We start from the raw sequence: 16,497 nt of genomic DNA on the forward strand, positions 1-16,497 counted from the left end.
AAGCTTTACTCTCAAGTACTTAGACATTTATTATGTTTTCCGATGACTTGAGCCTTTTGTTATTACAGTGTGTCTTCATCTCTGGTAATGCTTTTGTCTTGAAGTTTATCAGATATCAATGTAGCTGCTCTACCTTATGCTTATTGTTTTCATGGTTTATCTTTTTTCCATTTATTTTCAGCTTCACTGTATTGTTTTAACTATAGTGCTGCTTTTGGAGATAGCATATAGTTTGAATCATAATCCAAATTTTGTTATTCAGTCTGACAATATTGGCATTTTACATCATTTAGCAATAGGTCTAGAAAAATATTTTGTATCAATACTTTATATATATTTATCTCATAGTTTTTAAGAGCTTCATAATATAATGCTTAGGAAAATATTGACTTAAAATTAATTCTGTATTAGTGAACTAATAGATTATTTCTAGATTTTAATACTATCAAAAAATATTGGATGAAGTATCCTGCATATGTTGGAAATGGTGTGGGTGTGTGTGTGTGTGTGTGTACATATACATGTGTTGGTATGACTTTGGCAGAAATAGTGGATCAAAGAATTACATACATTTTTTTTTTCTGTTGATAACGTACTGTGTTCTAGAGAGGATATGCCAGTTGACATTTGCTTAATAAGTGGGTGACAATGACTCTTATCTAACCTTTTGAAAATACGGTTTACTTTTACTTATCAGATAGGTAAATATAAAATCTTGTTTCAATGTTTGTTTTATTAATTTTTGAGTGAGATTGAGTTTATTTTATTCAGTGGATAGCCTTTTTATGTCCTTTGTTTGTTTTTTATTGGCTATTTTTAAAAAAATCAATCCTTAAGATATTTTTGTATATTAGCTAGATTAGTACTTTGTCATGTAAATTGCAAATTTTTTTTTTGCTATTAATAGCATAGTTTGAAGTGGAGTAATGTGATGCCTCCAGCTTGGTTCTTTTTGCCTGGGAATGTCCTGGCTATCTGAGCTCTTTTTTGGTTCCATATGAATTTTAAAATAGTTTTTTCTAATTCAGTGAAGAATGTGAGTGGTTTAATGGGAATAGCATTGAATCTATAAATTGTTTTGGACAGTATGGTCATTTTCATGATATTAATTCTTTCTATCCATGAGCATGGAATGTTTTACCATCTGCTTGTGTCCTCTCTGAGTTCCTGGAGCAGTAGCTAGTAGTTCTCCTTGAAGAGGCCCTTCACTTCCCTTGTTAGCTGTATTCCTGGATATTTTTTGCAGCAGTTCTGAATGGGAGCTCATTCATGATTTGGCTCTCTGCTTGTCTGAATATGTTTAAAAGAAAACTGAACATGTTTTAAAGAAAGAAAATTCAGATATCCAACAGTAAACTTTTATAATATCCGTAATCCAATCCAAAATTACTTTACTTTATGGTATGCAAAGAAGCAGCAGAAAAATGTAGCCAATTATTCTGTAGCCCAGAGAAAAATCTGTTCATAGAAACAGACATGGAAATAACAGAGGTGATGAAGACAGCAGTAAAGGACTTTAAATAGCTATTGTAAGTGTGCTTGAGGATTTAAAGGCAAATGTGAAGAATGGGAAAAGAGATTTTAAAAAGGACCAAAGTGGAACTTCTAAAGGTGAGAAATATATGAAATAAAAAATTTACTTGACAGGCTTAAAGGCAGATTTGACAATGCATCAGAAAAGATCAGTAAGCTTGAAGACAAAACAACAGAAACCACCTAAACTGAAGCACAGAAAGAGAAATAAAAAGCTGGAGTATGGAGAGAAGCATATCCAGTTACCTATGGGGCAGTGTCAGATGGTTTAACATACCTGTAATGGAGTGATGGGAGTGGCGAATTTGGGAGTGGGAGGAGTGGCTGAAAAACTACAGGCATGAATTGTTCTATTGTGCTTTACTTAATTGTTCTTTGCAGATATTGCTTTTTTCCTTTTTATTTTTATTTTTTAACAAATTGATGATTTGTGTCAACTGTGTGTTGAGCAAGTCTATCAGTGCCATTTTTCCAACAGCATATATCACATTTTGATAATTGTCACAATAGTTTTAAGCTTTTCATTATTATTACATCTGTTATAGTTATCTGTGATCAGTGATCTTTCTTGTTACTCTAGTAATTATATAGGGCACCGTGAACAAGCAGTCATAGATGATGGCAAACTTAATCACTAAATGTTGTCTCTGCTCTGACTGCTCCACAGAGTGCATTCTTCCTTCTCTCTCCTCCTCCTTGGGCTTCCCTACTCCCTGAGACAGAACAATGCCAATAAATAACCTTTCAATGGCCTTGATGTATTCAAGAGACAAGAAGAATAGCATGTCTCTCACTTTAAATTAAAAGTTAGAAATAGTCTGGGTGCAGTGGCTCACACTGTAATCCCAGCACTTTGGGAGGCTGAGGCGTGCAGATTGCTTGAGCCTAGGAGTTCGAGACCAGCCTGAGCAACATAGTGAGACCCTGCCTCTACAAAAAATACAAAAATTAGCTGGGCATGGTGGTGTGTGCCTGTAATCCCAGTTACTTGAGAAGCCAAGGTGGGAGGATTGCTTAAGCCCAGGAGGCAGAGCTTGCAGTGAGCTGAGATCCTGCCACTGCACTCCAGCCTGGGTGACAGAGCCAGTCCCTGTCTCAAAAGAAAAAAAAAACTAGAAATAATTAAGCTTAGTGAGAGAGTCATGTCAAAAGCTAGGCCTCTGGTGCCAAACAGTCAGCCAAGGTGTGAATGCAAAGGAAGAGCTCTTGAAGGAAATTAACAATGCTAAGCCAGTGAAACACATAAATGATGAGAATGTGAAATAGCCATATTGCTGACATGGAGTAAGTTTGAGTGGTCTGTGTAGAAGATGAACCCAGCTACAACATTCTTTTAAGCCAAAGCCTAATGCAGAGCAAGGCCCTAAGTCTCTTCACTTCTGTGAATGCTAAGAGAGGTGAGGAAACTGCAGGAGAAAAGTTTGAGGCTTACAGAGGTTGATTCACAAGGTTTAAGGAAGGAATCTGCCTCCGAAACATAAAGGTGACAGGTGAAGCAACAGTACCAGTAGAGTGGGACATTGCTGAAAAGATGCCTAAAAATGTGGAACAACTTTGGAACTGGGTAACAGGCAGAGGTTGGAGAAGAAGAAGACAGGAAAATGTGAGAAAGTTTGGAAATTCCTTGAGACTTGTTGAATGGCTTTACTTAAAATGCTGATAGCGATATAGACAATAAAGTCCAGGCTGAGGTGGTCTCAGATGGAAATGAGGAACTTCTTGAGAAATGGAGCAAAGGTGACTCTTGTTATATTTTAGCAAAGAGACTGGTGGCATTTTGCTCCTGCCCTAGGGATGTGTGGAGCTTTGAACTTGAGAGAGATGATCTAGGGTATCTGGCTGAAGAAATTTCTAAGCAGCAAAGCATTCAAGAGGTGACTTGGGTGCTGTTAAAGGCATTCAGTTTTATAAGGGAAGCAGAGCATAGACGTTCAGAAAATTTGCAGCCTGACAATGTGATAGAAAAGAAAAGCTCATTTTCTGAGGAGAAATTCAAGCCTGCTGCAGAAATTTGCATAAGTAACAGGGAGCCGAATGTTAATCCCCAAGACAATGGGGAAAATGTCTCCAGGGCATGTCAGAGGTCTTCATGGTAGCCCCACCCATCACAGGCCCAGGGCCTAGAAGGAAAAAATGGTTTCATGGGCTGGGCCCAGGGTCCCCTTGTGTGCAGCCTAGGGACTTGGTGCCCTGCATCCCAGCCTCTCTAGCTGTGGCTGAAAGGGGCCAACCTAAAGCTCGGCCTATGGCTTCAGAGGGTGCAAACCTCAAGCTTTGGCAGCTTCCATGTGGTATTGAGCCTGCCAATGCACAGAAGTCGAGAATTGGGGTTTGGGAACCTCCACCTAGATTTCAGAGGATATATGGAAATGCCTGGATGTCCAGGTAGAAGTTTGCTGCAGGGACAGGGCTCTCTCTCTTGGAGAACCTCTGCTAGGGCAGTACTGAAGGGAAATGTGGGATTGGAGCCCTAACACAGGGTACCTGCTGGGGCACCACCTAGTGGAGCTGTGAGAAGAAGGCAACCATCCTCCAGACCCCAAAATGGTGGATCCACCAACAGCTTGCACCATGCACCTGGAAAAGCTGTACTCAATGCCAGCTGGTTCAAGCACCCAGGAGGTTGGGCTATACCCTGCAGAGCCATAGGGGCAGAGCTGCCCAAGGCTGTGTGAGTCCTCCTCTTGCATCAGTGTGACCTGAATGTGAGACATAGAGTCAAAGGAGATCATTTTGGAGGTTTAAGACTTGACTGACCTACTGGATTTCAGACTTGCATGGGGCCTGTAGACCTTTATTTTGGCAGTTTCTCCCATTTGGAATGGCTGTATTTACCTAATACCTGCACACCCATTGTATCTATAAAGTAACTAACTTGATTTTGACTTTACAGGCATGTAGGTGGAGGGGACTTGGCTTGTCTCAGATGAGACTTTGGATGGTGGACTTTTGAGTTAATGCTGAAATAAGACTTTGGGGGACTGTTGGGAAGGCATGATTGGTTTTGAAATGTGAGGACATGAGATTTGGGAGGGACCAGGGGCCGGATGATACGGTTTGGCTGTGTCCCCACCCAAATCTCATCTTGAATTCCCATGTGTTGTGGGAGGGACTCAGCAGGAGGTAATTGAATCATGCTGTTATCATGATAGTGAATAAGTCTCACGAGATCTGATGGTTTTAAAAAGGGGAGTTTCATTGCACAAGCTCTCTTCTCTTGTCTGCCATGTGAGGTGTGTCTTTCACATTCCACCATGATTGTGAAGCCTCCCCTGCCACGTGGAACTGTAAGGCCATTAAACCTCTTTCTTTTGTAAATTGCCCAGTCTCAAGTATGTCTTTATCGGCAGTGTGAAAATGGACTAATGTAGTGTGATGGCACACAACTGTAGCCCCAGCTACTTGGGAAACTAAGGTAGGAGGACTGCATGAGTTCAGGAGGCAGAGCTTGCAGTAAGCTGAAATCGTGCCACTGCACTCCAGCCTGGGGGACAGAGCCAGATCCTGTTTCAAAAAACAAAACAAAACAAAAAACAAAACCCAGCCAGGTGCAGTGGGTCACACCTGTAATCCCAGCAGTTTGGGAGGCTGAGGAAGGCAGATCACCTGAGGTCAGGAGTTTGAGACCGGTCTGGCCAATGTGGTGAAACCCCATCTCTACCAAAAATACAGAAATTAGCTGGGCGTGGTGATGCATGCCTGTAATCCCAGCTACTTGGGAGGCTGAGGCAGGAGAATCTCTTGAACCTGGGAGATGGAGGTTGCAGTGAGCCAAGATCACACCACTGCTCTCCAGCCTGGGCGACAAGAGCAAGACTCCATCTCAAAAAAAAAAAAGTTGGAAATAATTAAGCTTAGTGAGGAAGGCACATGAAATTTAAGCTTAGCGAGGAAGGCATGCCAAAAACTAGGCCTCTCATGCCAAACAGTCAACCAAGTTGTGAATGCAAAGGTAGAGTTCTTGAAGGAAATTAACAGTGCTGTGCCACTGAACACATGAATGATGAGAAAGTGAAATAGCTATATTGCTGACATGGAGAAAGTTTGAGTGGTCTGCATAGAAGATGAAACCAGCTACAACATTCTCTTAAGCCAAAGTCTAACGCAGAGCAAGGCCCTGACTCTCTTCACTTCTCTGAATGCTGAGAGGTGAGGAAGCTGCAGAAGAGTTTGAGGCTTACAGAGGATGGTTCATAACGTTTAATGAAGGAAGCCGTATCCATACCATAAATGTGACACGTGAAGCAGTAAGTGCTGATGTAGAAATTGCAGCAGGTGATCCAGAAGATCTAGCTAAGGTAATTGATGAAGGTGACTACACTAAACAACAAATTTTCAATGTAGATGAAACAAGTTTCTACTGGAAGAAGATGCCATCTCATAGTTAAAGAGAAGTCAATGCTTGGCTTTCAAGGACAGGCTGACTCTTGTTGGGGGCTAATACAAGTGATGATTTTAAGTTGAAGCTAGTTCTTGTTTACCATTCTGAAAATTCTAGGGCCTTTAAGAATTTTGCTACATCTACTCCCTGTGGGGTCTGTAAGTAGAACAACAAAGTTCAGATGAGAGCACGTCTGTTGATGGCAGAGTTTAAGCCCACTGTTGAGACCTACTGCTAAGCAAAAAAGATCTCTTTCAAAATATTACTGCTCATTGACAGTGTACCTGGTCACCCATTTTCTGCAGTGAAGATGCCCAAGATTAATGTTGTTTTCATGCTTTCCAACATCCATTCTGCAGCCAATGGGTCAAGGAGTGATTAAGACTCTCAAGTCTTATTATTTAAGGATTGCATTTTGTAAGGCTATAGCTGCCGTAGATAGTGATTCCTGCGAGAGATCTCAGCAAAGGAAATGGAAAACCTTCTGGAAAGGAGTCACTATTCTACATGCCATTAAGAACATTCATGATTCATGAGAGGAGGTCAAAGTATCAAACAGGAGTTTGGAAGAATTTGATTCCAGTCCTCATGGGTAATTTTGAGGGGTTCAACCTGAAGTGGGGGAAGTAACTGTAGATGTGGTGGAAATAGCAAGAGAACTAGAATTAGAAGTGGAGCCTGGAGATGGGACCGAATTACTGCAGTCTTATAAGACTTGAACGGATGAGGAGTTGCTTCTTACAGATGAGCAAAGAAAGTGGTCTTGAGATAGAATCCACTCTTGGTGAAGAAGCTATGAACATTGTCAAAATGACAATAAGGATTTAGAATACTACGTAAACTTAGTTGATAAAGCAGTGTCAGGATATGAGAGTGGACTCCAAGTTTGAAAGAATTTTTGCTGTGGACAAAATGCTGTCAAACAGCATCACATGCTACAGAGAGTTCTTTCGTGTTACACAGAACTGAAACAGGAAGAATCAAATCAATACAGCAGACTTTATTGTTGTCTTCATTTTAAGAAATTGACCCAGCCACCCCAGCCTTCAGCAGCCACCACCCTGATGAGTCAGCAACCATCATTTGTCAAGGCAAGACCCTCCACCAGCAAAAAAGAGTATGACTTGCTGAAAGCCTCAGATGATCATTTGCATTTTTAGCAATAAAGCATTTTTCAAATTAAGATATGAACATTATTTCAAAATAATGCTGTTGCACACCAAAAGGCTACAGTGTAATGTAAATATAACTTGTATATATACTGGGATATGAAAAAGTTTGTGTGACTCATTTTGTTGCAATATTTGCTTTATGGAAGTAGTCTGTAACCAGGCCCATAATATCTCTGAGATATGCCTGTTTTTAAAGAAGTAATGTCTAGAAATTTATCAGATTTGTTAAACAGCTGTAAATTCACAGATTTCAACATTTGCTGGAACCCAGCAGGATAAATATAAAGAAACATGATGCCTGAAAATCTGTAACTAGAAAAAGAAAAGTTTTAAACAGCCAGAGAAGAAAGACATTTACACTGGGGAACCAAAATAGAAATACTTCCTTCTTATCATAAGCAATACAATCCAGAAAACAATTGAATCATCTTGAAACTGTTGAAAGAAAAAAGTCGATCTCGAATTCTATAGCCACTGAAAATATTCTTTAAAAACAAAGGTGAAATTAAGACATTTTCAGGCAAATAAAAGCTTAGAGAATTTATTGCCAACAGACCTGTATTGCTAGAAATTTTAAGGAACTTTCTAATGATACCAGATGGAAAAGCAGATTTACACAAAGAAGGGAAGGGCACTGGAAACAGTAAATATTTGAGTAAATGTAAAATGCTTATTTTTTTCTGTTTTGGTCTTTGTTTAAAGCAAAAATAATAACTTGCATAGTGGAGCCTATAATATACATAGAAGAAAAATTTGTTACCACAGTTACACAGAGGATAGTATAGAAATGTGAAGCCCTTATATTATATGTGAGGTGATATAATACATAAAGGTCTACTGTGGGAAGGTTAATGGTTTATGTTGTAATGCCTAGAGCAGTCGTAAAAAAATAAGCCAGTAAAGAAAGTGGAATACTAAAAACTACTCAATCCAAATGAAGGCAGGAATGGAGAACGAAACAACTAATGGGAAAAATAGACAATGAAAAGGCAAGACAGTAAACTTAGGTTGGTAGGATGTAAAATGGTAGAGACACTTTGGAAAACAGTTTGACTGTTTTTCAAATGTTTATCATATCAACAGGTATATAGATAAATAGTTACCATATTCATGCAATGGAATACCACTTAGCCATAAAAAGAACCTTAACTGCTGAGACACATAGCAATATGGGTGAATCTCAAAGACACGTTGAGTGAAAGAGCCAAACATAGGAGCATATACTGTATCATGTTTACATGAAATTTTAGAACATGCAAGACTAATCAGTAGTGAGAGGAAGCAGATTGAGAGTTGTTTGAGACTTGGTAGGGAAGTGTGTGCGTTGATTGCAAAAGGGATAAGGACATGTTTTGGAAGGATCGACTTGGTTTGTATACCAATCTTTGTTTTCATTTGCCATAACCCCATTGAATGGTGCACCTGAAAGGATGCATTTTTGTATGTAAATTATACGTCAATATATAGTTAAAAAGAAAAATAAACCAGATCCTATGCTTGGCTGAGGGGCTGTGTAATAACAAAAAATAACATTACCTTGTAATTGAAGGACAATCTTAACTTTGAAAACATATTTTAAAAAAAGTTTGTAAAAATACAGAATTAAAATTAGAAGAGACCAATGAGTATTTAAAATGTAATAGACAACTCAAATTATGCTTATGTAGGCATACAGTTTTCCAAAAGGGCAGATGAGAATGTGTTAACAGATTGCTTTGGGACTGAGAGTGATTGGAAGAGGTAGAGGTCTTAGAGAGAGACTTTTTTTTTTTTTACTTTATGCTTTTTCAGTGCCATTTAACATTTTAAATTATGAGTATATTACATATCCCCTCAAATTAAATGAAAATGTAACAAAAATCAGACTTTATTTAAAAATAAAAATTAAAGTTGTTATATTCATCTGCTGTCAAGGAAGTTTTCTACTTAAAAAATTTTTAAAGCATCTGCTATAATAAAAAGGTGACAAGAAAGCCATTCTTACATTTCAGCTTTACTTGTAGACTAGTGTATTATCTGTCAAAAGCCCTTAAAGCAATTCAACCTTTGTTAATATACCCGAAGAAATTGGATGTATGGACTAAGGAAGACATCTATAAAATGTTTATCACAGCATATTTCACAAAATCATAAGTACAGGTCGAACGTTCAAGAGTAAGGTCATTTGTTAAGCAAATTTGGTAGTCCATAAGGTAAAATAATATGTTGCCACATAAATGATATCATACATAAAATATTTACATTATATTAAAAATATTTTATAAGCCAGATTATGGCATCATATAATGAGAATGACCATATAGTGTGTTATTCATAAGAGTACAATTTCAGAATGAATGGGGGAGCTGAAATAATTAAAACTATTTAATTTTCAGAGTATTTAATCACCGACAAATTGGTTTTATTTTATTGGGTATCCTGTAAAGTAATTCTGCTGTAAACCTATATTCTAAAATGAAATTATTAAAAACATATATTCTTGTGTATTTATCTAAATTTGAAATTATTGGCACTTTCAATTGACTCTTGCATGCTTTTATTAGAGAAGGTATTCTCCCTACAGTTGCTCAGAGCAAATTCTGCTTAATTGCAGGATATTCTCAATTCTAAATTTCTGCATATTAAAACGTTTAAATATTTCAGACCAGATATTGTTACAAATGCCATTCTTTTGCTTTCATTCAGAATACCTTCTACAAATCTCAGATATTTTTACATTGACTTTTATTTGTAATTATTTTAAGTAATCTTCCAGTTTAGATGACACAGAATCATATAGCTTCTCAATTTCATTCCATTGAAGTATACAATGTAAATAAATCTAATTGAAAATAGGAGCTCCATCAAACCATTATTCCTACAAATGAAGATACTTCAACTTAAGCTTACACATTGAATGCTTTAATTTCTTTAGTTCGTTCCTTGCTTTTGTTGGAATGCATTTCAGTATCAGCCTGTTTGCAAGCTTTGTTTCCAATAATTGCAGTTTCCTGAAAGCTTTACTCCATTCTTTCAATACATTGATTAAATATATTCAACTGACTTTCAACAAAATGCAAATCAAAATATAGAAGACTCATTATCAAAACAATTTAATATGATTGTAGAATGCTTAGGTTGATTTACTGTCAAGAGTTTACCAAACATTTTTAGAGTCTTTCCTTTTGCTGGTGATCAGGTAAGAGAAACATCATATGTTTTGCTTGCTTGTTTTTGTTTTCTGGTATTCCTTGCAAATTTTTTGTTACTCAGGTTCTCTGAGTATATATGTAAATTTCAGTATCCAGACGTTTTACTTTGATCAGTTGAAAAAAACAAAACATGAATTTGCATGAAATTATGATCCGGTTATTTTTTGACAGCTCATCATCATTTTAAGTTGGAATATTTTTGTCCTCAGCAGCATTATATCTTGTTCTTAGGAATTTTCTTATTTTTCTGAGTTGCTAGGATATATGTAAGTATCAAATTTAATATTTTAGATTCTTCCTGTGACATGATGTAAAAAATGTAAAAACTTTGTTTAGAATTTAGTATTTTGAAAAGTGTTCCTTTTTGACTTTTGGCTAGAAGTTCTTTTTATAGAGAATGGCAAACTGTTGGACTTCCTAAGTTTTGTTTTTATAGTTGACCACACTGTAATTCATCCACTGTGCTGAAACCTAGTTAATCTTTCTAAATGGTATGCTTTATTCCTTAAGTATGTTATAATCCTTAAAGTTATTCGTGACTTTCCATCACACTTAACGACTAAAATTTTACCATCGCCTACAAAATTATTACGTAGTCCAGATTATACCTTGCTTTTTAACCTCATCCTGTGTCATTCACTTCCCCTTACTTTCTGAACTCTAGCCAAACTAGCCTCCTTCCTTTCCCTCAAGGCCATTACATTTGCTGTTTCCCTTACTGGGAATTCTGTTTTTCCAGATCTTTCCATTACTGGCTCCTCATCATTCAGGTCTCAGTTCAAATCACATCATTTTAGAAACATTTTCTCTGAACATAATATATAAAGAGCCTTTTTTCTAACTCACTCTCTATCCCTAGTACTCAACATTCTATTTTTCCTTTTTAATTTTCTTCATAGCAACTATCGCTATTTAAAATGATCTTATTTATTGTAGGAGCAGGAATAGTATATGTCAGGTTCACCACTCTCTCACAGCATAGTAAACACTAACATCTGTGAAATGAATGACTGTCTTATGTAGTTACTATATCCATATTTATTCTCTGATTCTCACTTCTAGCTATAAAATATCTTAGTGGTATTTGCCTTCCATATTTTCAGACAATTTAAAAATAGCACCAAACAAGGAACTTTAAGCAAGGTTGTAATATGTTCTTACATTTATTTTAATGTTTTCTAAACACAAATAAAATATAAGATGTGGAATTGACAGAATACAAGTGAAGATAAGATGAGAAAAAATATGTATAAATACATATGTTTTTTGAGACGGAGTTTCGCTCTTCTTGCCCAAGCTAGAGTGCAATGGCGCAATCTCAGCTCATGGCAACCTCCGCCTTCTGGGTTCAAACGATTCTCCTGCTTCAGCCTCCCGAGTAGCTGGGATTATAGGCGCCTGCCACCATGCCCAGCTAATTTTTTTGTATTTTTAGTAGAAATGGGGTTTCACCCTGTTAGTCAGGCTGGTCTTGAAATCAGGTAATCTGCCTGCCTCGGTCTCCCAAAGTGCTGGGATTACTGGCGTGAGCCACCCCACCTGGCAAAAATATTTATATTTATACTTCTCCCTTTAGATCCTAGAGAATGGTCTAGAGTTCTTGTAGGAATAATCTAGGAACTCTGCTGCTTGAACAATCTAGACTTCCAGTTCCAACCATGAAATACCTTTTATCAGACTACCCTCCTACCAAAAGCAGTCATGAAAGCTAGACAAAATATGTAAAACCAAATGGTTTGAAGACACTGAAATTCAATTAACTCAGGTAGAACTTGAGGGGCTATGATCCTAAGGTCATCGCCGTGTAAACATTGGCTTTTTCCCTGAGGATATGTTCTAAATCATGTTCAGAGCAATAGAGGCCATATCTAAAGTGGCAGTCATTTCGGGCAGAGGAGACAATGGTCAGGCCCTGGAGCTGCTAAAATGACTGAAACATAGGGACAAAATCTCATATGGAAAGAAATTGCAGAGGAAAAGCCCAAAATTTATGGACAAATTTCCCTCAAGTCATTGGTGATTCTATAACCACATATATAGGGCAAACAAGACTCAAAGAAACCCAGCAGAAAATAGCAGAAGGAAATTAAAGGGCTAAGGAGAAAATTTAACAGCCACATGATAGTGGGGAAACAGGTTAGGCTGCTTAGGTGCCCTTGGTAAATACCCCTGGCTTCCAGCTGAAATTCCCAGGTCCATTTCTGGAAGTTGGGATAAAAACGGAAATGGACTGTCTTTAACAAAGCCTAAAACACAATATAGTCTGCGTTTACTCAGTCTGTGTTTAGAAGAAATTTAACCTTTTTAGAAGATAATGTAATTCAAAGCCTCTACAATTTTTCATTTATGTAGTCTGGCTTCAAATAAAAAATTACTGAACAGTTTAAAAAAAGAAAATGCAAGAGCATATTCTAGAGATTATATCTGCACAAATGAAATGTTTATGAGATTATTCACTGAAAAATGTTCATGATAACAAAATATTGGAAATAGCCCAAGGGACCATCATTAGGGAATTTATTAGACAAATTGTGTATGTTTATATAATATATTAATTTTCACACAGGCACTATCATCATTTGGTGCAAACCAGTTCTTTATTGTATGATACTGTCCCAATCATTTGCTACAGGGCAGTTTGTAACTTTGGACCTGGCACAATAAGTGGAGGTTGCACATTCAAGTTTTGAGACAACTCAAAATGCTGCCACACATTTTCATGTGCCTCTAGGGTGGTGCATTCCACTTGAGAATCATTAATATTATGGAATTCTGTACAACTGTAAAAAAAAAAAAAACGAGAAAACTGTTTGTGAACTGATACGGAAAGACCACCAACTTGCTATGTTTTGTTTAAGAAAGGAGGATAGTGAGAATATATATTTGGATTGCCTACATTTGCATAAAACATTCTGTAGTCATACGTAAGAAAGGAATGAAAGTGATTTTCTTTGGGGCCTGGTGAGGTGAATGGAGATGAGAATGGGTGAAATATATTTACTGGATTTTAAAAATACTGTTTTAATTTTTAGAACATGGATTTATTACCTATTTAAATTTTTAATGCAATTTTAGATATAAATAAGCTATTGTGTCAGATATAATAATTTCTAAGAGATCTATTTAAAATTTACATATTCATTAAACAAATGTTTTGGTCTTTTCCCAATCCTGTCTCCTTTTACTTTTCATTCAGTGGAGTAGGGCGAAACTGGGGCTGGGCATCTGCAGGTAGCAGCATTCTGGCTGAATTTGGTACACTACATATGGAGTTCATCCACCTCAGCTACTTGACAGGGGACCTGATTTACTACAAAAAGGTTTGTTTTCTTGCCTTCTTTTCTTTGTTTGTTATAAAGAGTCCTTCAAAATTGGCCCAAAGGTTTGATTAATGCTTAAAATGTTTGCCTTTCTAGATATATGTTTATTAGGACTTTAGCCTTTATATTCTCTTTTGAAGTTACTCAAAGAAATGTCCCTTCTATTTAGGACATATTTAAAATATTTATTGTTATTTGAGAAGTTATAACTACTATTACATTTTTTAAAAATTTCATTGCTATTTTTATGCAGCATTGTGCTGCAGTACCTAGCCAGCCTGGTAAGACAAGAAAGACAAAATATGTTCTGTCTTTGTCCAGATGTTTAAGAACTGAAAAGGAAGAAAGAAAATAGTAGTTATTCACAGATTACGTGATTATTGACCTATTACTAGAAATAAGAGTTTAATATGTTTTTAAATAGATGATCAATATGGATGTTAAAAATCAGTAGTATTTCTCTACACCAGCTACAAAAGGCAAGAAAATGTCATTTTGCAAAAAGATACCTTATGTAATAGAGCAAGAGTATATATGTTTCCTACAAATAAATCTAACAAAAGATAAAGTTCAAATTTTTACTCAGCCATGAAAAAGAATGAAATCCTTTCCTTTGCAGGAATATGGATGGAACTGCTGGGGGACATTATGTTAAGTGAAATAAGCCAAGCACAGAAAGACACATATTATATGTTTCATTCATATGTGGGAGCTAAAAGAAATTGATGTCATGGAGGTAGAAAATAGAATGATGGTTATCAGAGGCTTGGAAGGGTAGTGAGGAGAGAAGGATAAAAAGGGGTTTTTTAGTGGGTACAAAAGTGCAGTTACACAGAATGAATAAGATCTAATGTTTGATAGCACAATAGAGTGACTCTAACAATGATTTGTTGTATATTTCAAAATAGCTAGAAGAGAAGATGTAGAATGTTTCCAACAGAAGAAATGATAAATGTTTGAAGTAATGGGCATTTCAGTTACTCAGATTTTATCATTACACGTTATATGCTAGTATCAAAATATGTACAACTCTTTCATACCCATAAAAATTAAAAATTAAAATTTAAAAATACAAAACTTTATTAAATGACATTGAAGAGGATATAAATAAATGGAGGGATATCATATTTATGTATAGGTAAACAATATCATAAAAATTTCAGTCATCCCCAAATTTGTAGCTAAATTCAGTGCCAGTGAAATCTCTAATGGCTGTTTTCCTCCCAATGGAGCTTGAAAAGACACTTCTAGTAAAGAAACATGCTAGACACTTGTGAGGAAAAACACCCTGGCTGGATTTACACTGCCCAATTATCAACATTGACAGTGTAGTATTTGTTAATAGGGACAAACAGACGAACAGAATAGATAGCCTTTAAACAGACCTATGTATATGTAGAAACTTGTTATAACAAGTGTTGCACTGTGGATTATAATAGTTAATTCCAGGAACATTAAAGGCTTAACTTTAAAAAATAAAACACTGACATTTTGAGAATAAAAAATATATGCCCTTGGGGTAAAAAGGATTTCTACAATGGGAAACAAAAAATATTACCTAGTAAAAATACCCTATAACCCAGCAATTCCATTATTTGGTATGTACATTTACATTATATACATAGAAGCATTGTTTGTATTGGCAGTTTATATAATAAAATACAAAACAGCAATGAAAATATGAATTATGTTTGTATCCATTAATTAAAAGAATACGATACAATTTTTGTAAAGTTCAAAACAAAGCTGAACAGTATATTGCTTAGGGATTCAAAATAGTTTTGATAAATTGTTGAAGTAAAAATAACATACAGAGATGAATCTCTGAATTAAATGTTTTATTTGGAAGCACAGAATTCCAATTCAGGGCATACACACAGAGTAGGGTGGTTGGTCCTCAATCCATCCAGAAAACAAAGAGAAGGTTGGAAGTTTTATTAGAGGAGAAATGTTATGTATCATTTTGAAAGGAAGTGTGTTGACATGAGTAAAGCTTCTACAAGCTGTCTGGCCCTGATTGGTGACAGCAGTAGGTAAAACTATAATGTTAGGGTTATAGCAGCTGAGCTTGTGGAAAACGTAATTTTTGGAGCCGGTATTATGTGCCACAGGTGATTTTCCGCTGGGCCCTTTGACTCTGAATTAGTTGGGTATGACAGGAATGACCCAATTCATATAGTTTGCTTTCACAAAGTCAAGATAATGACAAATATGAAACTCAAGACTACAGATACATCTGGGATATAGGCAGTAGTATGTGAATGGGCAGTGGTAAACAGACCATCAAAGATGTTTGTAGTGTTGTATTTCTTAAATTGAGATGTGAGTAGAGTTGAGATATATATGTATATTCCTTTCTGTTTATGAAATACTTCAACAGAGAAGAATTTTCAGGTAAATACAGCAAAACGGAACTAGATGACAGAATTTTCCCTGTCCTGACTAAATGAATAATAAAAAAAATTAAAGACAGTAAAAATTCATCAAAAGCAATAAAAGAAGGAAAAGATGTAACTTCATGTCATATTTGATAACCAAAATAAAAAAACAAAAACAAAAAGATTTCTGATTTCTGGCATGAGACATAAGTCTGCTCCCTACCCTATCCTGAAACCTTTTTGGGAAAAGAGAGTCAACAAATTCCTAGTATTCCCTATCAGTCTTGCCAAGGAGACCAGTGCCCAGAGCATCACATATTTAATTGTCCACAGTTCCAGCAGAGTTCTCACCTCTCATCCTTCTTGAACACATAGGCTTCAAGTGATCAGATAGAAGTACACTAGTACTCCAGATCTCAAATTGTATCGAGGAAGGGAGAAACACACACACACACACACACACACACACACACACACACACACGAAGAACTCAAGGAGAAATTTAAAAGTTCAGGCCAGAAC

The 16,497-nt window shown here is 36.3% G+C and overlaps 1 protein-coding gene across 2 annotated transcripts in view; it reads left to right on the forward strand.

Moving 5' to 3' along the window:
- MAN1A2 (mannosidase alpha class 1A member 2) overlaps window positions 1-16,497 on the forward strand; it is a 166,654-nt gene that overhangs the window by 79,153 nt on the left and 71,004 nt on the right. For both annotated transcript variants that reach the window (XM_025397250.1, XM_025397256.1), the window contains exon 7: window positions 13,474-13,597. In XM_025397250.1, coding sequence (XP_025253035.1) covers window positions 13,474-13,597 — 124 coding nt within the window. The remainder of the gene's footprint in view (window positions 1-13,473; window positions 13,598-16,497) is intronic.

Source organism: Theropithecus gelada, chromosome 1 (genome assembly GCF_003255815.1).
Source record: "Theropithecus gelada isolate Dixy chromosome 1, Tgel_1.0, whole genome shotgun sequence".
NCBI classification, from domain to species: Eukaryota; Metazoa; Chordata; class Mammalia; order Primates; family Cercopithecidae; genus Theropithecus; species Theropithecus gelada.